General features: G+C 63.8%; 4 protein-coding genes and 2 non-coding genes across 7 annotated transcripts in view; 5 read left to right on the top strand and 1 right to left on the bottom strand.

Moving 5' to 3' along the window:
* The window catches only part of SLC17A7 (solute carrier family 17 member 7), a 23966-nt gene extending 17241 nt beyond the window's left edge, over positions 1–6725 (top strand). For both annotated transcript variants that reach the window (XM_038382327.2, XM_038382329.2), the window contains exons 4-12: positions 1063–1177; positions 1616–1703; positions 1897–1983; positions 2325–2467; positions 2839–2988; positions 3452–3584; positions 3908–4018; positions 4309–4436; positions 5143–6725. In XM_038382327.2, coding sequence (XP_038238255.1) covers positions 1063–1177; positions 1616–1703; positions 1897–1983; positions 2325–2467; positions 2839–2988; positions 3452–3584; positions 3908–4018; positions 4309–4436; positions 5143–5487 — 1300 coding nt within the window. In that variant the 3' untranslated portion in view covers positions 5488–6725. The remainder of the gene's footprint in view (positions 1–1062; positions 1178–1615; positions 1704–1896; positions 1984–2324; positions 2468–2838; positions 2989–3451; positions 3585–3907; positions 4019–4308; positions 4437–5142) is intronic.
* Positions 6726–9657: 2932 nt separating this feature from the next.
* LOC119847492 (trans-1,2-dihydrobenzene-1,2-diol dehydrogenase-like) lies at positions 9658–15797 on the top strand. Its single transcript, XM_038382326.2, has 7 exons — positions 9658–9915; positions 10677–10788; positions 11173–11336; positions 13709–13961; positions 14104–14228; positions 14357–14507; positions 14717–15797. Exons 1-7 carry the CDS (start codon positions 9826–9828, stop codon positions 14824–14826), a joined length of 1005 nt encoding a protein of 334 aa, XP_038238254.1. The 5' UTR covers positions 9658–9825; the 3' UTR covers positions 14827–15797.
* A 1270-nt stretch (positions 15798–17067) lies between these two features.
* RPL13A (ribosomal protein L13a) lies at positions 17068–21006 on the top strand. Its single transcript, XM_038381671.2, has 8 exons — positions 17068–17223; positions 17726–17798; positions 18508–18573; positions 18974–19075; positions 19521–19606; positions 19796–19855; positions 20547–20669; positions 20884–21006. Exons 1-8 carry the CDS (start codon positions 17083–17085, stop codon positions 20968–20970), a joined length of 738 nt encoding a protein of 245 aa, XP_038237599.1. The 5' UTR covers positions 17068–17082; the 3' UTR covers positions 20971–21006.
* LOC119847538 lies at positions 19648–19713 on the top strand. Its single transcript, XR_005290112.1, has one exon. It is a non-coding gene; the product is annotated as a small nucleolar RNA SNORD34 (small nucleolar RNA).
* LOC119847537 lies at positions 20329–20413 on the top strand. The gene has a single exon (XR_005290111.1). It is a non-coding gene; the product is annotated as a small nucleolar RNA Z195/SNORD33/SNORD32 family (small nucleolar RNA).
* A 2102-nt stretch (positions 21007–23108) lies between the features above and the next one.
* On the bottom strand, positions 23109–26881 carry LOC119847461 (trans-1,2-dihydrobenzene-1,2-diol dehydrogenase-like). The gene is made up of 7 exons (XM_038382259.2): positions 26699–26881; positions 26316–26427; positions 25764–25927; positions 24629–24881; positions 23910–24034; positions 23474–23624; positions 23109–23244 (listed from the first exon to the last, which is right to left on the bottom strand). Exons 1-7 carry the CDS (start codon positions 26879–26881, stop codon positions 23132–23134), a joined length of 1101 nt encoding a protein of 366 aa, XP_038238187.1. The 3' UTR covers positions 23109–23131.
* Between the last annotated feature and the right edge of the window lie 281 nt (positions 26882–27162).

Genomic DNA, 27162 nt, shown 5'->3' with positions numbered 1-27162 from the left:
TGGTTTGGGGGGGTCCCAGGATACCCAGCCCCCTCACCCCACCCCACCCCACCCCAGAGAGGTCTCCATATACCCAACCTCTGCTCCCCACCTCAGAGGCATCAGTGGTGCAGTGGTGCGAGGTAGGCAAACTGCAGTCGTGAGCAGCTGTTATGTTTGGGGATGATGCGGCTAAAGTCATGACCAGCAGTGACATAAACACATAGCAGCGATTGTGCCAACACAATAGTGTGTCACTAGTGTTAGTGCAATGCACTAGTGAGCAGCAAGCATACAAATGCTAGTGATTGGTGAGTGTGCGATACACAGCTGGGCAGCGAGCATGCAAACCCATGTTTGAGCAGTGAGCATAAGGGAGCATCAAGCATCCAGTGCACTAGTGAAGAATGTGTGTGCAAACACAATAGTGAGCAGCCAGCATGTGAAGCCCTTTTGAGCAGTGAACCTGGAAACATAAGATCAAGTTGCCAAGTATACAAACACAATAGTGTGCAACAATCATTTAGTGTACTAGTGAGTAATGAGCATGCAAATACAATGGTGACCCTTGAATGTGCAAATACTATAGTGAGCAGCAAGTGTATAATGTACTAATGTACAGTGAGTATTTGAATGCACCAGCAAGCATGCAAATACACTAGCACTCAGTGAGCATGCAAACATTGGAGTGAGCTGCAAACCTGCAAACAGTGAGCAGCGAGCGTGCAAACAGTTGCAAGTAGCAAGCATGCAACACACTACTGAGCAACAACCTTGCAAACACAATAGTGTGCCTTGCACCAGTGAGCATAAACACAATAGGAAGCATCGAGCATGCAATGAACTACTGAGAAGCAAAGACAACAGTGAGCAGTGAAGGTACAATGCACTAGTGAGAAGCGAGCGTGCAAACACAAGAGTGACAACAAGCGTGCTACACACTAGCGAGCAGTGAGCGTGCAAACACTGCGGCGAGTGTGCAGTCCTGCGTATGTCGCTGACGAGCTGCCGCCCCCAGGGGCACAATGGTGAGCCGCGTGGGCGTGATTGCACGAGCACCCTGACCCCGCCCTACCCCCGCAGGGTGTTTGGCTTTGCCATCGTGGCCACCTCGACCCTGAACATGCTGATCCCGTCGGCTGCCCGGGTTCACTACGGCTGCGTCATCTTCGTCCGCATCCTGCAGGGGCTGGTGGAGGTGAGCGCACCCTGGGGGAGGGACCAAAGAGGAGGGCGTGGGGCTTGCCCTCCTGACCACGCCCTCCATCCGCATGGGGGAGGCTTGGGAGGGAAGGTTAGGGGGTGGGGCTTGATATGTTGGCCACACCCCTTCCCGCACATGGAGGTGGCGGGGTAAGAGGGCAGGGCTTGCTTTTCTGGCCACGCCCCTTCCTAGCCCAGGTGGGAGAGGGCAACCTGTTGAGGAGGGTGGGGCTGCTGGTGGTGGTGGGGGTCTCCCTCTAGCCACGCCCTCTTTGTGTATTGGGAGGCGTGTCCAGATGTGCTAGCCACGCCCCCTTCCTAATGGGGCGGGTTGTGAGTGCAGTGTGGGAGGAGTGGTGCCAGTGAAGGGGCGCAGCCTGGTGGCCTGGCCACGCCCCCCAAGCCCTAACATTTGTCTGTCCGTCTGTCCCAGGGGGTGACGTACCCGGCCTGCCATGGGATCTGGAGCAAGTGGGCCCCCCCTCTGGAGCGCAGCCGCCTCGCCACCACGGCCTTCTGTGGTAAGAGACCCTCCCCCGCCGAGCCCAGACGCCTGGGTTCTCTCCCCGGTGCCAGGAGGGTGGGGTCTAGTGGTTAGAGCAGGGGGCCTGGGAGCCTAGATGCCTGGGTTCTCTCCCCGGTTCAGGGGCGGCTGGGGTCTAGTTCGGTTCACACCGTGGGGCTTTGGCTAACGTGGGCCACAACCTCCCGCAGGCTCCTATGCGGGCGCCGTGGTGGCCATGCCGCTGGCTGGGGTCCTGGTCCAGTATTCGGGGTGGAGTTCGGTCTTCTACGTCTATGGTAAGGTCGGACCCATGGGCCCATTGACTGCAGCGTCCAGCCTCCCCCCACCAACCCCACAGGCCCACCGACCCCGGTGTCCAACCTTCCACCACCAGACCCACAGGCCCATCTATCCTGGCATCCAGCCTCCCACCACCAGACTCACGGGCCCATCTACCCCAGCATCCAGCCTCTCCTCACTAAACCCACGGGCCCATCTACCCCGGTGTCCAGCCTCCCCGCACCAAACCCACGGGCCTCTCCTGCCCAGCATCCCCCCACAGGCGGGAGGGTCTCTCTCAGCTGGCTGTTCCCCCCCCCGCCACCCAGCCATGACTCCTCCCCCCTCCCATTGACAGGCAGCTTTGGGATCTTCTGGTACATGTTCTGGTTGCTGGTTTCCTATGAGAGCCCGGCTCAGCACCCCACCATCACGGAGGAGGAGCGCCGGTACATTGAGGAGAGCATCGGGGAGAGCGCCAGTCTCATGAACCCCCTGGTGGTGAGACCCCACGGCAAGCGGGCTGGGGGCACTGCTGCGGGGAAGCTCGCAGCCCTGGGATGCCCTCTGCTGGGGGCACTGCTGCGGGGAAGCTTGCAGCACCAGGACACCCTGCCTGGGGGCACTGCTGCAGGCAAGCTTGCAGTGCTGGGACGCCCTGGCCTGGGGGCACTGCTGTGGGGAAGCTCACAGCCCCGGGATGCCATGGGATGGGGGCACTGCTGCGGGGAAGCTTGCAGCACCGGGACATCCTGCCTGGGGGCACTGCTGCAGGGAAGCACGCAGCACGGGGATGCCGTAGGCTGGGGGCACTGTTGTGGGGAAGCTCGCAGCCTGGCTATCTCACCCTTCCCCTCCCTCCCCCCTGGCAGAAATTCAAGGCCCCCTGGCGCAAGTTCTTCACCTCCATGCCCGTCTACGCCATCATCGTCGCCAACTTCTGCCGCAGCTGGACCTTCTACCTGCTGCTCATCAGCCAGCCGGCCTACTTCGAGGAGGTCTTCGGCTTCGAGATCAGCAAGGTACCGGCCCCAGCCCCCGCGCTGTGCGCCCCGGGCCGGGACAGAACCCAGGCATCCGGGCACCCAGCCCCCGTGCTGCGCGCCCCGAGCCGGGACAGAACCCAGGAGTCCAGGCTCCCAGCCCCTGTGGTGCCCTCCCTGAACCAGGAGAGAACCCAGGAGTCCAGGCCCCCAGCTCCCTCCCCGAGCCGGGACAGAACCCAAGAATCCGGGAGCCCTGCCCCCCACCCCCGCTTTAACCACTTGACCCCACTCCCCTCCCAGAGCTGGCACGGAGCCCAGGCCCCCCACCCTGACCAGGGAATCTGGGGGTGGAATCCTGCCTCCTCTCACCAGTGCAACGAGTTGGTTGGGGCCCAGACTCAGCGGGGTGGGACCCAGGAAAGAGGGGGGTGGGGGGAGGGGGAGGCTCCCCGTGGGTGCCAGGGCAGGTGACTCTCCTCTCCCTGCCCCCCCCCCCCAGGTGGGCCTTCTCTCCGCTCTGCCCCACCTGGTCATGACCATCATCGTCCCCATCGGGGGGCAGATCGCGGATTTCCTCCGCAGCCGCCGGATCATGTCCACCACTAACGTCCGCAAGATGATGAACTGCGGGGGTGAGATGGGGCTGCGGGTCGGGAGTGAGGGGCACCGGCAGGACTTGGGGGGCTGCAGGTCGGGAGTAAGGGGCACCAGCAGGACTTGGGGGGAGCCCAGGGCTGGGCTAGCAGGGGGCTGCGGGTTGGGAGTGAGGGGCACCAGAAGGACTTGGGGGGACCCCAGGGCTGGGCTAGCACGGGACTGCAGGTCGGGAGTGAAGGGCACTGGCAGGACTTGGGGGGAGCCCAGGGCTGGGCTAGCAGGGGGTTGCGGGTCGGGAGTGAGGGGCACCGGCAGGGCCAGGGGGTGTGTGACTCAGTTTCTCTCCCCTGCCCCCCAGGCTTTGGCATGGAGGCGACGCTGCTGCTGGTGGTGGGTTACTCTCACAGTAAAGGCGTCGCCATCTCGTTCCTGGTCCTTGCTGTGGGCTTCAGCGGCTTCGCTATTTCAGGTCAGCAGTGGGCGCCGTGGGGCAGGGAAAACAGTGGGGGCTTGGCAGGGAGTGGGGCAGGGGGTGCCGGGGGGCAGAAAGCAGGGTGGGGGCTCAGCAGGGGGCGCTGTGGGGCAGGGAAGGGTGTGGGGGCTCGGCAGGGGATGCCCTGGGGCAGGGAAGGGGTGGCAGGGGGCACCATGGAGCATGAAAGGGGGCGGGGGCACAGCAGGGGGTGCCGTGGGGCAGGGCAGGGGGCACCGTGGGGCAGGGCAGGGGGGCTCTGACTCTTTGCTCCCCCATCCCTGCAGGGTTCAACGTGAATCACCTGGACATCGCCCCGCGTTACGCCAGCATCCTCATGGGCATCTCCAACGGGGTGGGCACCCTCTCGGGCATGGTCTGCCCCGTCATCGTGGGGGCCATGACCAAGCACAAGGTGCCGCAGGGCTGGGGGGGCTGCGGGTCGGGAGTGAGGGGCACCGGTGGGGTTGGGGGGGCTGTTGAAGCTGGTGCTCAAGGGGGGGCACTCAGGAGCCCCGTGTTAGGGGGTGGCTGACCCCCCCCAGGTCAAAATGTTCATAAGGAAGGGAAATAAAATATTATTTTGTCTCTTTCTCTCTCGCCCTGTCCTGCCCCCGCCCCTACTCCTCCCTCTCCCCCCCATCCCCCTCCCTGCCCTGCCCCTACTCCTCCCTCTGCCTCTCCCCCTCCCATCCCCCCTCCCTACCTTGCCCCTGCCCCCGCCCCTACTCCTCCCCCTTCCCCTCCCCCCACTCCCTGTCCTGCCCCGATCCCCTACTCCTCCCTCTCCTCCTCCCATCCCCCCACTCCCTGCCCTGCCCCGCCCCCTACTCCTCCCCCTCCCATCCCCCACTCCCTGCCCTGCCCCTGCTCCCTACTCCTCCCCCTCCCATCCCCCCACTCCCTGTCCTGCCCCCACCCCTACTCCTCCCTCTCCCCCCATCCCCCCTCCCTGTCCTTCCCCCACCCCCTACTCCTCCCTCTCCCCCTCCCATCCCCCCACTCCCTGCCCCCGCCCCCTACTCCTCCCTCTCCCCCTCCCATCCCCCCACTCCCTGCCCTGCCCCCGCCCCTACTCGTCCTCCTCCTTGCCCTGCTCACCCCCGCCCCCCGGCGGGCAGACGCGGGAGGAGTGGCAGTACGTGTTCCTCATCGCCTCGCTGGTGCATTACGGGGGCGTCGTGTTCTACGGGATCTTCGCCTCAGGCGAGAAGCAGCCCTGGGCCGAGCCGGAGGAGACCAGCCCCGAGAAGTGCGGCTTCGTCCACGAGGATGAGCTGGCCGACGAGGAGGACGAGGCGGCTCGGGGGGCAGGCGGGGGGGGCAGCGGCTATGGGGCCACCAAGAGCACCAGCTTCGCCAACGGGGGCTGGGCGGCCGACTGGGACAGGAAGGAGGAGTTCGTGCAGGAGCCCGGCAAGGACACCTACATGTACGGGGCGCCGCAGGAGAGGGACCTGTCCTAGGGACCCCCCGGATCTCCGCCTCCCCCCGGGCACCTCTGCGGTGGTACAGTCCAGGGTATGGGGCTGAGCTTGGCCACGCCCCAATTCTGCAGGCCACACCCCAGTCCCCCCACTGTGTTGGTACAGTCCAGAGGGGTGGGGCCACACTTGGCCACACCCCAATTCTGCAGACCACACCCGAATCCCCCCTCCCCTCCGTGTTGGTATGGTCCAGGGGAGCCAGAACTGAGCTTGGCCACACACCCCATTCCCCCACTGCATTGGTACAATCCGAAGGGGGCGGGGCTGATTTAGGCCACACCCCCACACTATGGGCCACAGCCCCCTTCATTGGTGCCATCCAGGAGGGCGAGAGGTGGAGCTGAGTCAGGCCACACCCCAAAGCCTCTAAGCTGCACCCAACCCCAACCCCCCCTCCCCTCACTGGGTTCCGCTCCATTGGTACAACCCCCTCCCCAGGCCACTCCCAAATCTCTTCCCCTCTGAGTCGCCATTTGGTATGACCCATCAAGGTGAGGGGGTGATGCTGATGGTACGACCCATTGGAAGGCTTCGGGGGGAAGTCCTCTGATCCCACCGACCTGGGTCTGGGAGGAGGGCAGGGCAGAGGTTAGACCTTTGACACTGAGGTCGGAAGGTCTTGACCTTTGACCCTTGGCCTCTGTGCTTGGCCTTGAGCCCCACTTGATCTTGAGGATGGTGGGGCTTGACCTTTGACCTTCAGGCTCCCATGTGCCCCATAATTAATTAACCCCTCCCCCCAGCAGGCCTGGGGGGCAGCACTAGGGATCCATTACGGGGGGCATTGGAGAGGGATGTGGGGATGCCCCAGCTGGTGACCCCGGGGTTCAATCTGACAACGTCTTTACAAAGTGACATGACAAATGACGGTTTTGAGCCACCCCTCATGTGCCTGTTGGCGGTTTTGAGACCCCCACTCCCCGCTCCTTCTCTGAGCTGCCCACCCTGACGGCTCCCAGCCACCCTGCACTTTAGTGCCAGTGGTCTCCAGCCACCCCAGCACATCTCTGCAGGTGACTTCGAAGCACCACTGCACATCCGAGATGACGGTTTCAAGCTGCTCCATGCATTCAGGTTGGCAGGTTCGACACCCCACACCCTGCAGGTGGCGGGTTCAAGACACCCCGCATGCTCCAGCTGGCAGTTTCAAGTTACCCTGCATATTTTATGTGATGGTTTCAAGTTACCCTGTACTGCTCAAGCCAGCGATTTCCAGACACCCTGCATATCCTAGCGGGCATCCAGTCAGGCTGCCTGATCCAATTCTAGCTGGTAGTTTCGGGACACACCGCATGATCCAGCCACTGGTGTCAAGCCGCCCCGCATGTCCTAGCTCGCCGGGTCAGGGCTGCTGCGTTACAATTCTCGCCGGTATTTTCCAACTGCCCTGCAACCTCCAGCCGGCAGCTTCAAGTCACCCCACAGCATCCAGCTGGCGGTTTCAAGCCACCCTACTCCATCCAGCCGATGGTTTCAAGCCACCCAGCACATGCTTAGGCCAGGACTTCAAACAAGTCTGCACCCTCTAGTCGGTGGTTTCATGCCCCCCACTTCCATGTGACAGTTTCAAGTAGACACCTGTGGAGTGAGGTCCTCCCCACATAACATCCCCAACCCACCCCCACTGCTGGCTCGGCCCCAGCGCCGCCCCGTTCCTCCCCGTTAGAAGCAGGTGGCAATGCTGTGGGGCCGGGGGATACCCCCAAAAGTGTGGGGGGAGGGAGACCTGAGCCCCCTGGTCCCTTCCCTGCCCCACAGCTCTGGCATTGGAGGATCTGCCTGGTGTTGACTGTATGTGTCCCCCCCCCTGGAATAAACCAATTCTTGTGTAAATATATAAATATAAATTATATACGGGACCAAGAGGCCTGGCCTGTGACAGCTTCCTTCCTGCGCCAAGGGGTGGGGGGGGCAACATGTGGGTGGATCAGCATCCTTCTGTCCAGCCCCACGGCCCCCCCGTCTGTCCATCCATCCCCATACACCCCCTCTCCCTGCCTAGCCCCATAGACCTCTCCATCCAGCCCCATGGACCCCCATCTGTCCATTCATCCCCATACACTCCCTCTGCCTGCCTAGCCCCATAGACCTCTCCATCCAGCCCCATGGACCCCCATCTGTCCATTCATCCCCATACACTCCCTCTGCCTGCCTAGCCCCATAGACCTCTCCGTCCAGCTCCATGGACCCCCATCTGGCGATCCATCCCCATCCACCCCATCCATCTATCTATCTAGCCCCATCCACCCCCATCTATCACTGGTGCTGTAGTTAAAAGGAGCAGGGGGGGCTCAGGAGGGGGCGCTCCCCCCTTTACTGGGATGGGACCCATGGATGTGGGGGGCAAGGAAGAGCTGGTTCCTCCTGTGGCTAATGGGGGTGCGATGGTCCCTGTTTCTGGACTCATCTGTCCATGGTGGAGGGGGGGTGGCTGCTAAACCAGCATGGCCCATCTGTGATGCCCCTCACTCCCAACCCCCAGTCCCTGCGAGCCCAGCCCTGCCAGTGCCCCTCACTCCCGACCCGCAGCCCCCAGCCCTACCGGTGCCCCTCCACTCCCGACCCACAGCCCCTGCTAGCCCAGCCCTGGGCTCCCCCCAGCCCTGCCGGTGCCCCTCACTCCCAATCCGCAGCCCCTGCTAGCCCAGCCCTGGGCTCCCCCCATCCCTGCTTGTGCCCCTCATTCCCGACCTGCAGCCCCCTGCTCCCCTATGAATAGGGGGTCTCCAAAGCAGCTGTTGGCTGCTGAGTGCTCAGGTGAGGTCTGGGCCACGCAGGGCGCTCGGAGGCGGGTGGCCCACGGAGGGGCCAGGCACCCGGCATGTGGCCTGGACAGATGCAGCCGGATTAGGCTAGGACCAGAAATAGAGAGTTGGCTCCAGGATTAGCCAGGTGCGGGGGGAGGGGGGGGATGGAGCCAGAGATATAGTGCAAATGGGGCTGGGGATGCATTCCCAATGTCAGCCCCTCCCCCAGTGCCCCTCACTCCCAACCCGCAGCCCCCTGCCAGCCCGGCCCTGGGCTCTCTCCAGCCCTGCCAGTGCCCCTCACTCCCGACCTGCAGCCCCCTGCCCCCCCAGCCCATCCCTGGGCTCCCCCCACCCCCACCAGTGCCCCTCACTCCCGACCCACAGCTCCCTGCTAGCCCAGCCCTGGGCTCCCCCCAGCCCTGCTGGTGCCCCTCACTCCCGACCCACAGCCCCTGCTAGCCCGGCCCTGGGCTCCCCCCAGCCCTGCTGGTGCCCCTCACTCCCGACCCACAGCCCCTGCTAGCCCAGCCCTGGGCTCCCCCCACCCCCACTGGTGCCCCTCACTCCCGCCCCGCAGCCCCTGCTAGCCCGGCCCTGGGCTGCCTCCAGGTGCCATGTCGCGGTTGGCGGTTGACTGTAGCAGGGCCAGCTGCGAGCAGCGAGATGGGCAGGGATGGCAAAGGGGGGGCACAGATGGACCCAGTGGGGGACCCGTGTGCTAGCCCGGCTGTTCTGAGGGGCCAGGGCCCAGCCCCAGACGCTTGTATGGAAGTTTCCCCAACAAACCGCTGACCTGGACAGGGGGCAGAGGAGCCCGGCCACGGAATGAGACATGGGAGCTTCTGCCTCCAGGGGGCGCCAGCTCCGGCTTTGGGTGGGGTGGGGGGACTAGTGGTTAGAGCAGGGGGGCTGGGAGCCGGACTCCTGGGTTCCCTCCTGGAATCTGGCTCCTGAGCCGGAGGACGAATGAAACCCAGCCCCGAGGTCTGCGGCCCCCCGGGGGATTTGGGGATCTTTTATAGCAGTCGGGAGAGCTGAGCTGAGGGGACAAGCAAATTCTCCATAGCAACCAGGGGCGGGGCTGTTCCCACAGTCTAGCCTCCACCCCCGGCAGTGCCCCCCCGTACCCCCCGTTGGGATCACTTGGATAAGCCCCGGAGACTCCATCTCGCCACTGGCAGCATCCTCCCCCGGCTGGTTGTGGCTTCTCACCGTTATTCCCAGAGTCCGGCAAGAGACTCATCGAGCAAACTGTGTGAGAACCCAGGAGTCCTGGCTCCCCGCCACCCCCCCATCACTAGACCCCGCACCCCTTCCAGAGCCAGGGGGAGAACCCAGGAGTCCTGGCTCCCAGACCCTCCCTGCTCTAACCACTAGACCCCGCTCCCCTCCCCAGCGGGGGAGAACCCAGGCGTTCGGGCGCGGGGCGGAGCGCGCCGCAGGCTGGTGTCCGGCTGCTCCCTAGTGGCCGGAGCGGGGTCTCGGCTGGGCGGGGCTCCCCGGTGACTTTCCCTCCCGGCCCCGCGGGTTCTGGTTCCGCCCCAAGGGACCCCCCCTAAACCGGGCCATGGCCACCCGCTGGGGCGTCTGCTCCGCCGGCAAAATCAGCCACGATTTCCTGGTGGCGCTGGGGACCCTCCCGGCCACCGAGCATCAGGTCAGGGCTAGGGTGGGAGGGGGGTGCGGGTGGGGAGTGGGGGGCACTGGCAGGGCTGGGGGGGTCTAGTGGCTCCCAGCCCCCCCCCTCTAACCACTAGACCCCGCTCGGCTCTCAAAGGCGGGCACAGAACCCAGGAGTCCGGGCGCCAAGGGACTCAGCCCCACGGTCGGGAGTTCAAAGTCTGAACTTCCCCCGCGCCCCCGCGGGTTCTGGATCTGTTCCAGTTCTGGCACCGAGCCCCGCCCCGTGCACCACCCCCCTCCCCCGGGAAAAGCAGCCGCAAGGTTCTGGTGGCCTTGGGGCCCTTACAGGCGAGGAGAACCCGGTGGGGGGCAGGGGAAATCCAGGGGGGTCCGAGCAGGAGGGGTTCTGCGGGGGCTCAGCCCATGACTCAGACGGACCCTGTGGGGGCTGTAGTGGGAGGGGTTTGGGGGAAGACTGAGAATAGATTAATGGGGGACCTGTGGGGGCATACGGGGGACTCTCCAGAAACAGGGACTCAGGACTCCTGGGTTCTCTCCCTGGCTCTGGGAGGGGAGTGGGGTCTAGTGGTTGGAGCAGGGGGGAGAGGGCTGTGAGCCAGGACTCCTGGGTTCTGTTCCCAGTTCTGGGAGGGGAGTGGGGTCTAGTGGTTAGAGCAGTGGGGGCTGGGAGCCAGGACTCTAGGGTTCTTGGCTCAGTGCTCGCTGCCTGGCAGGGGGGTTGGTTCTGGGGGGGGTCCTGGCTGCCTCACCCCTCCTTTAACCCTCTCCCCCCAGACTGTGGCCATCGCTGCGCGTGATCTCGCCCGGGCTCAGGAATACGCCCAGAAACATGGGATCCCCCGAGCGTACGGGAGCTATGAGGAGCTGGCGCAGGACCCTGACGTCGGTGAGCCCCCGGGGGACCCCCACGGGACCTGACCCAGAAAGCAGGGGGGCAGGACAGGCCTTTCCCCTCTAGGGGACGCTGGCTCCCATCTGGTTCCACCGTAGGGACGGGCTGGCTCAGGGAGGCAGGAAAGGGGGCCCGGGGCCTTTTCCCTCTGGGGACAGTCTATGTGTCCAGGGATACCTCTGGGACAGGCTGAGACCCCCAAGTGTGGGGACTGATCTGGGAGGAGTGAATGGCAGCACGAGGGGTGACCTGAAGCCAGGACACCTGGGTTCTCTCCCTGGCTCTGGGAGAGGAGTGGGGTCCAAGGGTTAGAGCTGAAGGGGGGGCTGGGAGCCAGGACTCCTGGGTTCCACCCCCATTTCCCACCTCCCATGGCAGATGTGGTCTATGTGGGGGTCATAAACCCCGAGCACCTGCCTGTGGGACGGCTCTTCCTGGGGGCCGGGAAGCCCGTGCTGCTGGAGAAGCCCCTGGGGATGAACACGGCGGAGGTGAGGGAGCTGGCGCAGCTGGCCCGGAGCCAGGGGGTCTTCCTGATGGAGGTGAGTGACCCCCCTAGAACCCCCCTGCAGCCCCACACCCCCAGCACCACCCTGGGGCATCAGGGCTGGTCCTGACCACTTGGGGAGGCGCCCCCTGTTGAGCCCCTGCCCTGCTCCCCCCAGCCCATCACCCCCTGTTGAGCCCCCGTCCTGCTCCCTCCAGCCCAGCGCCCCCTGCTGAGCCCCCGTCCTGCCCCACAGCCCAGCGCCCCCGCCGAGCCCCTGCCCCTCTCCCCGCAGCCCAGCACCCCCTGCTGAGCCCCCACCCCGCAGCCCAGCACCCCTTTCTGACCCCCACACCCAGCTCCCTGCAGCCCTGCGCCCCCTGCCGACCCCCCGCCCCACTCCCGACAGCCCAGCGCCCCCCGCTGATCCCACACCCTGCTCCCCTCAGCCCAGCACCCCCTGCTGGGCCCCCTGCCCCACTCCCTATAGCCCTTGCCCCCTGCTGAGCCCCTCACCCTGCCCCGCAGCCCAGCGCCTCCAAGGAGCACCCGGGCCAGCCCTGACAGCCGGGGGGAGCGCCCTCTGCCAGAGATGCCAAGGCTTGTCTGTCCCTAAGAGCGAGATTCATGGCCAAAGAGTGAGACTGTCCAGGGGGCATTAGCTTGCGGTTTAAGACAGGGACCCACAGTTTGGGGCCATGGCACTTAATAGTGTGTTTGAAAAGGCCCCCTGCTTCATCGTGCATGGGAAAGCTGTCAGTGTCCTAGTTCAAGCGAAAGTCTAGGGCATGGGAGAATCTGATCTGCCGGGCAAACCAGGGGAGCTTCATAAAAGTTGTGATTCTCCGGCTGGAACAAGCACCTAGACGATTGGAGATCTGTGAGGACCCGAGTTAGTAACCTGGGGTTGAGGCACACGGTCAGTGGACAGGGCAGGAGAAATATTCCAAAAGAAACGGCTTGTCTGGAAACTAACAAAAAGAAAAAAAAAAGGTTTTGTTGATACGATATGTTTCGTTTGCATCTCGCCTAGTCCTATGATCGCCCGTTTGGAAAACCCTGCGCAGTTCAAGTATTTGAACATCAGAATGGCCACAATGGGCCAGACCAAAGGTCCATCGAGCCCAGTATCCTGTGGCCAATGCCAGGTGCCCCAGAAGGAATGAGCAGAATAGGGAATCATCAAGTGATCCATCCCCTGTCGCCGATTCCCAGCGTCTGGCAAACAGAGGCCAGGGACACCAGCCCTCCCATCCTGGCTAATAGCCAGTGATGGACCTATCCTCCATGAACTTATCTAGTTCTTTTTTTAACCCAGTTATAGTCTTGGCCTTCACAACATCCTGTGGTGAGGAGTTCCACAGGTTGACAGTGCCTTGTGTGAAGAAACAGTTTCTTTTGTTTCTTTTAAACCTGCTGCCTGTTCATTTCATTGGGTGACCCCCCAACTCTTGTGTTACGAGAAGGAGTAAATATCACTTAGATGGGGCGACGAGATCTAGATTTGGTTTGTATATTATTGCTCATATTACCTTCACAGCAAACGGAAACGAGTCACCAAATTCCCAAAGAAAAAAATGCAAAATTCATTCCTGACATTAAAATAAAACCCAGCCAAACAATTCGTGGTGGAAATGTAAAACTAAATCCAGCAGTTAAATTGCATTTAATTAATTCGACACAAACAAAGCGTAGATAAAAGATTCAGATTCCACAGTTTGTCTAATTTGGTTCCCCATTTTCTTCCTGGCTGTCGTTATGTTGCCAGGTGGCCCCCTTGGCGGTTTTTATAACTTCTTTCGGTGGCTCAAACTTGAAACATGGCTCAGGATTCACCGGCGTCCCTTGGCTGCTAGAAGCCGGCGTCCCGTCTCGTCCGAGGGCTGGGCTGAACGGGGTCTGATTCTTTCGAACTAGACCTAACACTCTCTGTTTTCCTAGTGGGGGTAAAACAAAGCCCAAGCCAGTTACGGGAACCTGAGAAGATGGCCAGGGCTTTTGACGGTGCTAAGATCTCCCCACGCCGCGCCCCTCGGTATTGCCTTGTAGTGTTTTCTGTGTCCGTCTGCAATGCGGCTTCATGCCTCCCTCCGTAACGTGTCACCGTCCCACGTCAGCTACGCTCGTACCCAAGGCTCCAGCTGCCTAAAGGAGCTTCCGGTTTGCAAGAGGACCCGTCTCCCACCGGCTCGTCCAGCTTCTGGGCAGCCCGTTTTGGGAGCCAACCGACAAGGGCCGGTTGTCTCTGGCCAGGCCCGAGTACAAATTGTTTTAGACCCATTAGCGGTTTACTCCGCATGAGGGAGCTTAGTGTGGGAGGGGGAGTCTCTGGACATGGCTGCCCTTCTGGGGCCCTGCCTAGCCCTCCGCGGCACGGCACCCCCAGGACCCACTCCCTTCTGTGTGTGTGTCCCCCGCACCTGCCAGGCATACTGGACCCGATTCTTCCCAGCCTCGGAGCGGCTCCACTCCCTGCTATCCCAGGGAGCGATCGGGGAGCCGAAGGTGGTGAGGGTCGAGTTTGGGCTTCCCCTCTTGGGCTGCCCCCGGCTGGTGCAGAAGGAGCTGGGGGGCGGCGCCCTGCTGGACATCGGCTGCTACTGCATCCAGTTCGCCACCATGGTCTTTGGGGAGGAGACACCAGAGTCCATCCTTGCCTCGGGCTTCCTTCACCCCACCGGTAACAGGGGCTGCGGGTCGGGAGTGAGGGGCAGAGGCAGGGCTTGAGGGGAGCAGGGCTGGGCTAGCAGGGGCTGCAGGTCGGGAGTGAGGGGCACCGGTAGCGCTGGTTCTAGGCTCCCATCCTGCTCTCTCCTTCCCAGGCGTTGATGAGATGTTGTCCGTCATCCTGAACTACCCGGGGAAGCACCAGGCCGTGATCACCTGCTCCATGGTGACCTTGCTGCCCAACCAGGCTGCCATCAGCGGCACCAAGGGCATCATCCAGGTGCCTTGGGGGGGAAACTGAGGCACACAGAGGGGAAGGGACTCCGCAGTGTGGTATAGATCTCAGGAGTCCTGGCTCCCGGCCCTCCTTCTCTGCTCTAACCATTAGATTCTTTGTTCCCCCGGCAGCTCCCGTCCCAGATGTGGAGCCCGACTGAACTGGTGGTGAATGGGCAGCACGAGGAGTTCCCCCTGCCCCCCCCCTCCCAGCCCCTCAACTTCACCAGAAGTACCGGGCTTCGCTACGAGGCCCAGCACGTGCGCCAGTGTCTGCTGAAAGGTAACGGGGGGGGGCACTGGTGTGGGGAAGGTCGAGGCCCCCCCCGGCACTAACCAGCGGGGGCATTGCTGTGGGGAAGGTCGCAGCACCTGGGTACCTGGAGGGGGGCACTGCTGTGGGGCAGCTCACAGTGCTGGAGTCCTCAACTGGGGGCAATGCTCCGGGGAAGCTCGCAGCATCTCCCATACTGACACCCCCTCTCCCCCCAGGCCTGAGGGAAAGCCCCATCGTGAGCCTGGCTCACTCCGAGCTGGTGGCCTCCATCATGGACGAGGTGCGGCGGCAGGTGGGGGTGACATACACCCAGGATCGGGCCTGACCCCCGCTGCCCGGGAATGGGAGTCACTGCTGGGAAGCTCGGTGTTTTGGATGCGATTTCAGTTTGGGTTGATACAAGCAGCAGCCATGCGGAGGTAGCAAGTGTAGGCTGCCGGGCGGCATTTGATATGGTGCCGGGCGACGTGAACACTAGAAAACCTGAGAACACTAGAAAATTAACATGTGAAATTGATTAAAAACTGGCTAATGAAGAGTTCTGCCTATGCACCTGTGAACGGGGAACCACCATTGAGCAGGGGGGTTTCCTGCGGGGTCCTGGGCCCTGTGTAAGTGCGGTAAGGGTCCCGCCATTGTGGGGAACTTTCCTGGCTTAAACCCGCCCCAGTGGGATTGGCTAGCGAAAGGATCTGAGTCCTTGCTCCCACTCCCTTTATCCAGCAGCCTGCCTGACCTCGAGGGCTCTCCTTCCTCCCTCCCGTGTGGCAGAGTCCTCGTAACCCTGGCAAGCCTGGGTCCCGGACCCCTGCAGGCTTGACCCCCAGTCTTGTCGTGGTCACTTAGGACAGGGGCGAGGGTGTCCCCACTCCGGGGCACTGACTCTGCAGCGGCTGCCTCCCTGAATCACTGATCATTACATAGAGTTCAGAGCACGTACAATGTATTAAACAGCAACTCATAAAAAATCAGGAAAAGATGGGGAAGGTTAAAGGAAACAAGTCACCCGCCCTGTGGTACGGGGTCCACACAAACAGGTGCCTCTGGGATGTCAGGGAAGTTCAGTCTGTTCCTCACCCGTCCCAGGCCTTGGCTGTGCTGCAGGGCCGCTGCGGGTCAGACACTCACTCTGGCTCTAGGTGGCCACACGCCCTCAGGCTGTAGGTGGCAGGATCCTTCTTCCCAGTGTCGCCCCTGCCACATCGGGGTTACGACCCCCCCCCCATGTCTGGCCTGCAGGCTTCTTGGCTGGGGATGTCTCCCTTCACTGGGCCCAGTGCCCAGAGTCCCCTTCGATCCTCCCAGCTGCTCACCGCACCTGGCTCCGGACTGCTCCAGCTCCGGCCCTAGCCCCAGCCCCATTCTGCCTCCAGCTCCCTGGGCTGCTGTTCTGGCCTCCCTGGCTGGCCCAGCTCCACTCCCTTGCTCAGCTTGGGCCCTGCTCTCTCCTTAGCTCGGCCCCACTCTGGCTGGCCCAGGCAATTCCAGCTCACACAGGGGACGGGACCCCCCTGGCCTCCTGACTCCCTGATTAGCCCCCCTGTTCCTGGGACTGTCAGCCTCAGGGTCCTGACTTCCCATCGACCCTTCCCCCTTGGAGTACTGGGAGCTAGCCACCACCTCCCCCGCCACTGAGTGTTAGGAAGGGGACGAGAGTCCCCTTTACATCTGCCCTAGTTCCCAGCTTTAACGACACCAGAACATCGTCCCTGATCCTGTTTGCCGTGGACACACGGCCTGTGGGCGGGGGGAATAACACCGAGCCTGGGCCAGGGACCCAGAGCCCTGGGAGTCGCCGGGGGCCAGCGACCAGCCTGCGTTTTTACACGGCGCCGTGTCAGCGGGTCCGTCCAGGAGCAGAGAACGCCGGCCGCACGCCCAGGCTGGGGGTCGCTCTCCGGGGCAGCTGGGAAAGATTGGGGGGGGGACCCAGCCGCACCTGAGCCCCCCAGGCGGCGCTGGGGCTGAAGGGCTGACGGGGGATCCCCGCCTGGAAGCAGGGAGGGGGTTCAGCCTCCGGATCCGGCCTGGGGGCGACCCTGCACCCAGCTCCGGGGCCTGCAGGGCCAGGGGGAAGTGGCGACGTGGCCGGGGTGTGGGGTGTTGGGGGAGGGGGATCGGAGGGGGGCCCTGTAGTGGGGGGAGGGGTTTGCTGGGGGGCAGTGGGGGGCCCTTGTGGAGACCGAGCAGCCCCTTGAGTGGGGGAGGGGCCTGCGGTGGGGGAGGGGCATCTTCACTCCGTGGGGGGAGGGGCATTTTGGGGTCCCACTTCCTGTGACCTCTTCTATATGGGAGCATCGGGGGGTCCCCCCCTCATTTACATAACTCAATATACGCAGAGTGGGCGGGGCTAGATGCGGCCCCCGCCCCTTTCGGGGGGTTGGCACCACTTCCGGTTTGGTTGCCCGTCATGGCGGCCTTCTCGATGGCTACCACGGTCACTTCCGGTCTGATCCTTTGATTTCCCTGTTGCGCCCGCCTCTTACCGTCACTTCCGCCCTTCCGTCCTGGCGGCCGCGCCCAGGGCCGCCTGCCGCCCCCTCCCACCATTCACGTCACTTCCGGCGCCGCGCTGCCCTTAATGGCGGCCCTGGAGCCCCCTTCGCTTCCCGCTGGCGCTCACTTCCGCCCCTGCGCGCCCCGTGCCGGAAGGGGAGACCCCGCGGTGTGCGCGAGGCGGAGCCTCTTTCCCGTGCGGCCGGCGAGCATGGCGGAGTTCAAGGTGCGCGCGGGGCCCGGAGGCCCCCCCCCGTCCACGGGCCTCTGGGGCCCCCCGGGGCGGGGCACGTGGGGAGTGGGGCCCCCCTTCGCTTCTTCGCTTTGTGGGGGGAGGGGCGCCGTGGGGCGGGCGGGGGGCAAAGGTAGCCCCAAAGGGAGGGTGGGGGAGGGGCGGGGGTTGTGGGGGTGTATGGGGCAGGGGGGTGAGAGGCGGAGGGGCCGCGGGGGAATGGGGCGGGGGGTGTATGGGGTGGGGGAGGGGCGGGGGGAGTAGATTGGGTTGGGCAGAAAGGATGTGGGGGGCTGAAGTGGAACCTCCACTTTTGGGATGTGAGACCCCTGTAGTGGCATGTGGAGCCCCCCAGTGGGATTCGAGGGGGGCCAGCCCCTTCAAGTGGGGGGGACCCCAGAGCTGGCTGGTGCTTCCCCAGCACAGGCACCCCCTGGTCACCCTATCTGGTGGGACCTGGGACCCCCCAAACCAATGACTCCCCCCTTCCCCTCAGGTTCTGGTCATCGATGGACGTGGCCATCTTTTGGGGCGCCTGGCAGCCATCGTGGCCAAGCAGGTCCTGCTGGGTGAGTGTAGCTAGGGGGGCGCCTCCCAGGCCTGGGATCCCTCCCCCTGCCTGGGCCCTGCTCTGCTGGAGGGGGTCTGTGATGATGTTGTCGTCTGTGTTTGAGTCTGACCGTGAGAACATCCCATCTGAGACTGCTCCCCGAGGGGCCAGGACGCCTTGGTTCTCTCCCCTGGGAGGGGAGTGGGGCCTAGTGGGTGGGGAGGCGGGAGGCAGGACTCCTCGGTTCACTCCCTGGTTCTAGGAGGGATCTAGTGGGCAGACGAGGGGAGGAGACCAAATTCCTGGGTTCATTTCCTGGCTCTGGGAGGGGAGTGGGGTGTAGCAGGATACAGCAGGGGGCTGGGAGCCAGGACTCCTGGGTTCTCTAGGTCCATGCTGTCCATGCAAGGGTGGGTCTCCTGATCCTGCTGTTAAACACTCCAGTGTCCTCTGCCTCTGCTGCGGCCCCTGGCCTGAGTCCATGACAATGGGCTCAAAGCGGGAGCCCGAGTAGCCTTGCAGCCCTGAATCCCCACCCCCGGCAGTCCCTTCACTTGTGGCGATTCCGCTCCCCATTAGTTGCGTGGCAAGACCCCAGCTCAGCTGCTGACCCCCAGCAGCGTGTCCCGCGCTGGGCCTGCATGGCTTGGAACCCCCCCGAGTTGCTGTGCCTGGGCACCCCACTCGCCATGTGGCCTCGTTAACGTCCCACTCTACCTTCCTCCCAGGGCGCAAGGTGGTGGTGGTGAGATGCGAGGGCATCAACATTTCCGGGAACTTCTACCGCAACAAACGTGAGTGCCTCCGTCGGGGCCGGGAGCCAGGACACCTGGGTCCTTTCCTGATCCACCTTTTCCCTTGCAGCTTGGGTGCTGGTTTACCGAGCACCAGTTCCTCCTCCCCTTGGTCTGTTGCAGGCAGAGACGATTTCCCCGGGAAGGGGGCAGTGCCCCACAGTATTATGGTAGTGTTGGAGGGTGTGGGACCCCCCTATGGTATCGAGCGCTGCACAGACCCAAGCAGATACAGACCCTGTCCTGACTGGCTCATGAGCTCTCTATCCTGAGGGTGGGAGGGGAAACTGAGGCCCAGGGAGGGGGCGTCCTCCCCTGAACTCAGTAGCCAAACTGGGCCTGGGACCCAGGCATCCGTGAGAGTCGCTCCCTGGCTGACCCCGTTCCACTCTCCTTCCAGTGAAGTACCTGGCCTTTCTCCGCAAACGCATGAACACCAACCCGTCCCGCGGGCCCTACCACTTCCGCGCCCCCAGCCGCATCTTCTGGCGCACGGTCCGAGGTAACAACCCCCAGTGCTTGGGCTGGGCTTCAGGGGACAGTACGGGGGGGCCACTGATGTGCACCTGGGGGGCAGGGAACAACCACAGCGCAGGGGCCTGAGCCACACCCATGATCCATCCCCTGGGGGGGGGCAGAGGATAGCCACAGCTGTGTGTCCCAGACATGCCCCCTATGGAGCCTGAGGAGCAGCAACCCACAGCGCAGGGCACCTGGGCCACACCATGATCCATCCCCTGTGGGCCCTGAGGGGGGCCAGGGAACAGCCATAGCACAGGGCCATCTTATTTGTCCTGCATAGAGCTTGGGGGGGGGGGGGCAGAGGGCAGTCTGAGAGCAGTGTGTCCCAGCCCTGCCCTTATGGGGCTTGGGGGGGCAGAGACTCACAGCGCAAGGTGCCCCCAGCTGCAGGCCTGCTCCCAGCATTTGGTCTCCTCTCCTTGCAGGGATGCTGCCCCACAAGACAAAGCGAGGCCAGGCCGCCCTGGAGAGACTGAAGGTCTTTGATGGGATTCCGCCCCCGTACGACAAGGTAACGGTGCCCCCGGGGGCCATGGGGAGGATGGGGGGGCCTGTGTCCATGATGTTCTACCTACATTGTTTGATACTGGGTGAGAAAAATTTTGATCCTGAGACACACCAGACCCGCTCTTCTGCCCTCCACCCTGTCTCGTTCGTATCCATAACTCTCTTCTTCCCCCCCCCCCCCCCCCCCGTGCAGAGGAAACGGATGGTGGTACCCGCTGCTCTGAAAGTCGTACGCCTGAAGCCGACGCGCAAGGTACGTCCCTCCCAGAGCCCCCTTTCCACACTGGAGATGGGGCAGGAGGTTGAAACCTGATTGAAGGCAGCACTGTTATGGGTCAGGTAGTTCCACAGCCTGTCAGAACAAAGGACTCCTCAAAGGCAAAACTCGGGCAGTTATTAACCCATGGGATTACTTGCCACATAATACTAGGCCAGGGCCAACTCCGAGGCAATACATTCATTCCCCAGTGGTATTAACATGGGGAACTGGCGCCCACATGATATTGGAGACCAGCAATTCATCAGAGGTAATGGGTTTGTTAGGCAGTGTGGTGTTAACCTATGGGACTACTTGCCACATGATTCCTTGGTTTTCAATATCATGTGGCAGCTAGTGGCCAGTCATGGGACAGCCTTGTTCAGTGCAGGTGCCATCTGTCCAGTGATGCCCTGGCCACATCCAGCCAGCAGCTGTGCCCTACCTGGTGCTGGGAGCTGGCACCTCAGGCGGTCGGTGATGATGCTAACTCACTTCTCTTCGAGTCTCACGACCATGAGACAACCTCCTACATGCACTACCATCTGAGACCACCTGGGGGCGCAGCACGACCTGGCTTAGTTGGGATCCTGCAGGAAGGGAGGCTGGTGGGTTAGAGCAGGGTGTGGGGGTTGGGAGCCAGGAGTCCTGGGTTCTCTGTTGATCCATCTCTCCCCTGCCCCCGCAGTTTGCTTTCTTGGGGCGCCTGGCCCATGAGGTTGGCTGGAAGTACCAAGCCATCACCTCGACCCTGGAGGAGAAACGCAAGGAGAAAGCCAAGCTGCATTACAACAAGAAGAAGAAGCTGATGGTGAGTGTCTCCGGGGGTCATGGGGCCTCAAACAGTCCCCCTTTGAGAGGAGCTGCATCTCGGCGCTGGGCGAGGGCTCCCCATAGGACCAGCCCCAGTGCCGCATCCCAGCGCCGGGTCCCTATATACCCACCCCCCGCAGGGAGATGGGCCTGTTTCCTGGGGGCTCCCCCGAATCTCGGTCTGATTCCTCCTCCCTGGGCGTCTCTTCCAGAAACTGCAGAAGCAGGCGGAAAAGAATGTGGAAGGCAAGATCGCCAGGTACACCGACGTGCTGAAGCAATACGGCATCTTGGTCTGAGCCTTGAACCTCAATAAAACCAGCCCCTCCACTTCCGCCCAGTCCCTCTGTGCGTCTCTCACAGGGCCGGGACGCTCTGGGACTTGGCTAGGCCGGCCGGGCTGACAAAATCCCCTCCCGCGTAGCACAGAACTAACCTGCTTCTCCCTGCACTGAGCCTGCAGCTTCGCACCCTGCCCAGAGCGGCCCTGGGCCGGGACCAGAGACGCCATCGCTCACCCTGGCCCGCGGCAGCCTGAGTCGCTGCGGGTTTCAGAACCCTGCGTGGGCACCTTCGAGGCCCTCTCCCCTGCAGGGCCTTCCCCCCAGTGCACGCGGCGCTTTCCCGGAGGAGAAACACCTTGAGCTCTTTGCAGGGGGGCCCCCTAAATCTCCCTGGCACCCCTAAGCCCCAGCCCAACCGCTGGGGGGTGGAACCCAAGTGCTTCCCCCCTCTCGCCAGCAGCATGCTAAGGATGCAGCGGCTCATCCCGCGGCTCTGGGCCGCCTCGCTTCCTCGATCCTCGCGGGGCAAGGAGTCATCCCACCTCGTCTGACCCCCTGGCGCTGCCCTGACTTCAGTCCTGGTTCCCTGGGATGGAGAATCCACTCCACCCCTGGGGGGGGGTGGCTTCAAGGGTTAATCTCTCCTCCTCCGCCCTCCCCCCCCCGACTCCTGGTGCTTTATTTCTACTGGGAATTTGTCTCACTTTGCCTGGTGGATCTGATAGGCCATCAAGGGTCTCTCTCCCCCCCATCCCCCACTCTGTGCTCAGTGACGCAGCTGGCACCTCTCGTTCTTGGGCAGGTTTTCCGATTCTGGAATCGTCCTCGGGCCTCTTTCCTGGCCCCTCTGCGATTTATCCACCCCCCCCCTTGAATGGCAAACGCCAGCTGTGGAGGGGGGAATCTAGCAGTGTCGCCCTGGGCCTAGGCCCCGAGCTCCCCCGACTCCCTCACTCCAACTCGCAGATTCTGTTAGCCCTTCGGCTGGGCTTGGGGAGCCCGGGCCGGGCTGATTGAGGCGAGCCTGGATGCCGTGTCAGTGAAAGGTGGCCTGCCCGTGGCTGCTTGTTCTGGCCCCTCGCCCCCACTGCTGCGGTCCCAGAGCTAAGCCATGGCCAGGGAGCAGGTTTTTTCCTCTTCCTTGTGTTAGTGCCTCTTCCCTGCTCCTTCCCCAGGCAGGGGGGTTGGGATTTAGGTGGGGCATGTGCCATGCAGAGGGGGAGTTCCCTGATGGAGCCTTGTGCCCCCAGACTCAGCTGCAGGTTTCTAGGAATCGACTTAAAAATGAGGCTCTCTAGACCAGATGTGGGCAAACTATGGCCCATGGGCCACATCTGGTCCGTGGCACCATCCCCCCGGCCCCTGAGCTCCTGCCTGGGGATGCTGGCCCCTGCCCCCACAGCCATGCCCCCCAGGCTTTCCAACAAGCCTGTCCTGCCGCTCTGCACAGCCTGGTAAGGGGGCAGACAGAGCGGTTGGATGGGGCGGAGGTTCGGGGGGGTGGATGGGGTTGGGAGCTTGGGGGGACAGCAGGGGGCATTGGATAGGGGCAGAGTCCTGGGGGGTGGTTAGGGGTGGGTGGTCAGGGGACAAGGAGCAGGGCAGGTTTAGATGGGGGGGTGGTTAGAGGACAAGGAGATGGGGGGGTTGGATGGGTGAGGGGTTCAGAGGGGGGCCAGGCTGTTTGCCCTTCCCTACCTGGCCCGCTGTACATGGGCCAAAAAGTTTGCCCACCCCTGTTCTAGACTGATGGTGGGAGGAAGCAACACCCCCAGCTGGCCGGGTGGAGGCATGGCAACAGCCTGAACTTAGAGGGTGTTCCCCCACCCCCCTTTCCTGTGGGAGTAGCCTTTCCACAAGGGGAGCGGGGGGCTGTACCTTGCTCTGATGGCTGGTGGGTGTGTGTGTGGGGAGGGTGTTTGCCCAACATAGGGTGCCCTGATTTCAGTTGGGGGGTCCCTTGTGATGGTGGATGGTGCTGCGGGGGGAGGGCTGTAAGATAAACGTGTGTTCTCTGGGGAAGAACCCAGGTGTCCTGCACTCCTCCTCCCCCACCCCCCAGCTCTGTCCCAAAAGGAGTCACACCGCAGCTGGGCAGGTCCTTTTTATTGCAGCCCCTGCATTGACGCTGGCGCCCTCATCCCAACCCGGGCGCCTCCCCTGGCAGCCGGGGCGCTCAGCCCTGCTTGTCTGCGGAGTAGGTCACTCCAAGCTGCTGTCGCACCTTGTCCATGATGGAGGCCACTTGCTCGCTGTCGGCCAGGCTCATGATGGGGCTCTCCTTCAGGCCTGTGGGGAGAGACATCTCAGCTGGGGCTGTGAGCTTCCCCTGGGCAGTGCCCCAGCCAGGGGCTGAGCAAGCTGCGGGCTGCTACAGCTGGATGGGGGGAGAGACCCTGGAGCTTGGGCTCCCTACTCTAACCACTTGGCCCCCCTCCCAGAGCCAGGGAGAGAACCCAGGAGTCCTGGCTCCCAGCCCCCTCCCCCGGCAGCTGGAACCCCGGCGTCTGGCCCTTACCTTGCAGCAGACACTCGCGTACGTGCTGGGCCTCATAGCGCATGCCGGTGCCGTTGGAGAAGTTGAGGGGCTGGGTGGGGGGTGGCAGGGGGCACTCGTAGCGCTGGTTATTCACGATCATGGTGGTAGGGGCATACCAGGGGGCGGGGAGCTAGGAGGATGCAGGGAAGAAAGGGTTAATAATAAGCCCCCCACGATAGGATCTGACCAAGCTGCCCCACCTCACCACACACTGTTCCTAGAGCCAAAGAAAATCCAAGACTCTGGGCTTCTCCCCCCCCCTCCCCACTCTACCCACTAGTCCCCACTTCCCTCCCCCAGCCAGGGAGAGAACCCAGGAGTCCTGGTGCCTGGCCAGTTTTCCTGGTCTTTTCTTCTCCTTGGGCCATAGGCCAGGAGCTGCCCCCTCTGTGCCTCCCCCCCCCCACACACACACCTCAATGGAGCCCTTTGTGCCGCAGACCGAGGCCTGGTTGGGGAGCTCGACGCTCATGGTGCAGGACACCACGGCCTGGCGCTTGCCCGCGTACTGCAGGATCACCGAGGTGGTTTCGTCCACACCTGGGAAACCGAAACAGCAGCACCTCAGTCCTGCCCCCCTGCCCTGCTGGTGCCCCTCATGCCCGACCCACAGACCCCTTGCCCTGCCGGTGCTCCTCATCCCTGAACTTCTGCCCCGATGGTGCCCTTCATTGCTGCCCTGCTGGTGCCCCTCACGCCTGACCCGCTGCCATGCTGGTGCCCCTGAGTCCTGGCCCCCTGCCCTGCCACTGCCCCTCACACCTGACCCACAGCCCCCCTCTGCTGGTGCCCCTGAATCCTGCCCCCCTTGCCTTCCAAGTGCCCTTCACACCTGATCCACAGCCCCCCTGCCCTGTTGGTGCCCGAGTCTTTCCCCCCGCCATGTTGCCAGTGCCCCTCACACCTGACGCACAACCCCCCTGCCCGGCTGGTGCCCCTGAGTCCTGCCCTGCCGATGCCCCTCATGCCCGAACCGCAGCCCCTCCACCTCGATGGTGCCCTTCTTTCCTGCCCCCCACAGCCCTGCCAGTGCCTCTGAGTCCTGACCCCCCTCACTCCTGCCCCTCACTCTTGACCTGCAGCCCCCCTTCTCCCTGACCCCCCACCAGTGCCCCTCACTCCAGCCCCCGGTACCAGAGGGGAAGAGGAAGCCCGAGGCGATGATGGACTCTGGCTGCTCCCCTGTGAGGACCATGTTGGCGAATTGGAGGCCGTAGCAGCCGATGTCCAGAATGGCCCCACCCCCCAACTCCTTCTTCACCAGCCGGAGGATGTTCTCCATGGGGTGCCCCATAGTCACCGAGATCAGCTTCACCTCGCCCACCGCCCCCTGGGCGAGCAGCTGGCGGATCTGCTCTGAGATGGGGAAGAAGCGGGTCCAGAACGCCTGGGGGGGCAGGGGCAGAAACAGAGCTGGGAGATAAGGGGTGCTGGGCTCGGGGGAGCGGGTGGGGGGCTCGGCAGGGGGCGCTGGGCTGCAGGGAATGGGGGCCTCAGCAGGGGGTGCCGTCCCCTGGCCGTGGGTGCTGGCCCCATGGCAATGGTAGCGGGTGCTGTGCCAGAACCAGATCAGGGGGTGGCTCTACCCCTCCCTCGGCACCCGTGACCCAGGGTTGGGTCCTTTCAGGGCTGGCTCACGGGCGGCGCCAGCTCCAGCCTGTCGGGGCCTGTCCCCCAGCAGCTCCTATGCCGCAGGCCCCCCGGGAACGTCACGTGGGGCCTTTCCACACTCGGGGTGTTAATCATCATCCCTGTTCCCATGCTGGGCGCGTCCCGCGGCTCTCCCCCCAGCGCTCGGCAATCCCCCAGCTCCTGGGACCCAGAGGCCGAACTAAGGGACGTCCCTTCTACGGAGGGGCTGTTCCTGGTGGCCCCGCTCCCCCGCTGGCTCCGGGGGGTTCAGCCCATGTCCCTTTGTGCTCTCTGTGTCACCCCCTAGGGGGCACTGGGCTGCGGGGAGCGGGACAGGGGGCCCAGAAGGGGACGGGGGAGAGACTCGGTGGGGGGCTGTGGGGAGCAGGGCTGGCGGCCCGGAGGGGGCGCTGGGCTGTGGGGAGCGGGGCAGGGGGTGCTGGGAGGGAGGCGGGGGGCCCGGCAGGGGGTGCTGGACTGGGGGAAGCGGGGCAGGGGCTCAGCAGGGGTCGCTGGGCTGCAGGGAGCGGGGCTGGGGGCCCCACAGTGGGCACTCTCCCCGAGTGGTCAGGACCAGCCCCGCTGCTCCAGGGCGGGGCTGGGCTGGGCTGCAGGGGGCTCTAGGGGGGTCACTCACCTCCATCAGGAAGACCCCCTGGCTCCGGGCCAGCTGTGCCAGCTCCCTCACCTCCGCCGTGTTCATCCCCAGGGGCTTCTCCAGCAGCACGGGCTTCCCGGCCCCCAGGAAGAGCCGTCCCACGGGCAGGTGCTTGGGGTTTATGACCCCCACGTAGACTACATCTGCCATGGGAGGTGGGAAATGGGGGTGGAACCCAGGAGTTCTGGCTCCCAGCCCCCCCTCCAGCTCTATCCCTTGGACCCCACTCCTCTCCCAGAGCCAGGGAGAGAACCCAGGTGTCCTGGCTCCAGGTTACCCCTCGTGCTCCCATTCACTCCTCCCAGATCAGTTCCCACACTTTGGGGGTCTCAGCCTGCCCCAGAGGTATCCCTAGACACACAGACTGTCCCCAGGGGGGAAAGGCCCCAGGCCCCCTTCCCCAACCCCCTGAGCCAGCCCGTCCCTGCCCTGGAGTCAGATGGGAGCCAGCGTCCCCTAGAGGGGAAAGGCTCCATGTCCTGCCCCCCCTTTCTATGGGTCAGGTCCCATGGAGGTCCCCAGGGGGCTCACCCACGTCAGGGTCCTGCGCCAGCTCCTCATAGCTCCCGTACGCTCGGGGGATCCTATGTTTCTGGGCATATTCCTGAGCCCGGGCGAGATCACGAGCAGCGATGGCCACAGCCTGGGGGGAGAGGGTTAAAGTGGGGGTGAGGCAGCCGGGACCCCTCCCCAGAACCAACCCCCCTGCCAGTCAGTGAAAGAACCCAGGAGTCCTGGCTCCCAGCCCCCAGTGCTCTGACCACTAGACCCCACTCCCCTCCCAGAGCCAGGGACGGAACCCAGGAGCCAGCTCCCAGGCCCCACTAGACACTAACCACTAGACCACCCCCTGGCTCTGGGAGCAGAGCCGGGGAGAGAACCCAGGCGTCCTGCAGCCTCTCCCCCAGCCCCACCTGATGCTCCGTGGCCGGGAGGGTCTTCAGGGCCACCAGGAAATCGTGGCTGATCTTGCCAGCAGAGCAGATGCCCCAGCGGGTGGCTGTGGCCCTGGGGGGGCTGGGCTGCGGGCAGGTCCCGGCTCCTGGGGGGCGTGGGGGGCAGCAGCGTCTCTCCTGCTCCAGGCCTGGCTGGTGCATGTTGGATCTGACTGAGCAGCTGCACAGGTGTGGGGGCGGGATGGGGTGGGGCGGCCCGGGGCAGAGTGGCACACCCTATGTCACTGGGCATGGGGGCGGGTTCGACGGGGGAGGGTCGCCCTTCCCCATTCCTCCAGAGCACAGATGAGGGGAGGATGTGAGGCGCGATGGGGGGATGACTTCCACCCATCTCTTTCTCCTTCACTCCCACCCCCCTGTTATGGCCTCGGTTTGGGGCACCAGGATCAGGGGTGTGGGTGAAGGAATAGGGGGTCAGTGGG

Source organism: Dermochelys coriacea, chromosome 23, assembly GCF_009764565.3.
Source record: "Dermochelys coriacea isolate rDerCor1 chromosome 23, rDerCor1.pri.v4, whole genome shotgun sequence".
Taxonomy (NCBI): domain Eukaryota; kingdom Metazoa; phylum Chordata; order Testudines; family Dermochelyidae; genus Dermochelys; species Dermochelys coriacea.
Note: the sequence above shows the minus strand (reverse complement) of the source record. Positions and strands in the feature narration are given on the sequence as shown.

Bases quoted from the DNA above. Each gene is read 5' to 3' on its own strand.
- LOC119847492 (XM_038382326.2), top strand. From the start codon at position 9,826: ATGGCCACCCGCTGGGGCGTCTGCTCCGCCGGCAAAATCAGCCACGAT. The intron at 10,789-11,172 runs GTGAGCCCCCGG...CTCCCATGGCAG, and splicing joins GGCGCAGGACCCTGACGTCG to ATGTGGTCTATGTGGGGGTC. The intron at 14,508-14,716 runs GTAACGGGGGGG...CTCTCCCCCCAG, and splicing joins GCGCCAGTGTCTGCTGAAAG to GCCTGAGGGAAAGCCCCATC.
- LOC119847461 (XM_038382259.2), bottom strand. From the start codon at position 26,881: ATGCACCAGCCAGGCCTGGAGCAGGAGAGACGCTGCTGCCCCCCACGC. The intron at 24,882-25,763 runs GTGAGTGACCCC...CTGCCCCCCCAG, and splicing joins AGGGGGTCTTCCTGATGGAG to GCGTTCTGGACCCGCTTCTT. The intron at 24,035-24,628 runs GTACCGGGGGCT...TCGGTTTCCCAG, and splicing joins GGGCTTCCTCTTCCCCTCTG to GTGTGGACGAAACCACCTCG.
- RPL13A (XM_038381671.2), top strand. From the start codon at position 17,083: ATGGCGGCCCTGGAGCCCCCTTCGCTTCCCGCTGGCGCTCACTTCCGC. The intron at 17,224-17,725 runs GTGCGCGCGGGG...CCTTCCCCTCAG, and splicing joins CGAGCATGGCGGAGTTCAAG to GTTCTGGTCATCGATGGACG. The intron at 18,574-18,973 runs GTGAGTGCCTCC...CTCTCCTTCCAG, and splicing joins GAACTTCTACCGCAACAAAC to TGAAGTACCTGGCCTTTCTC.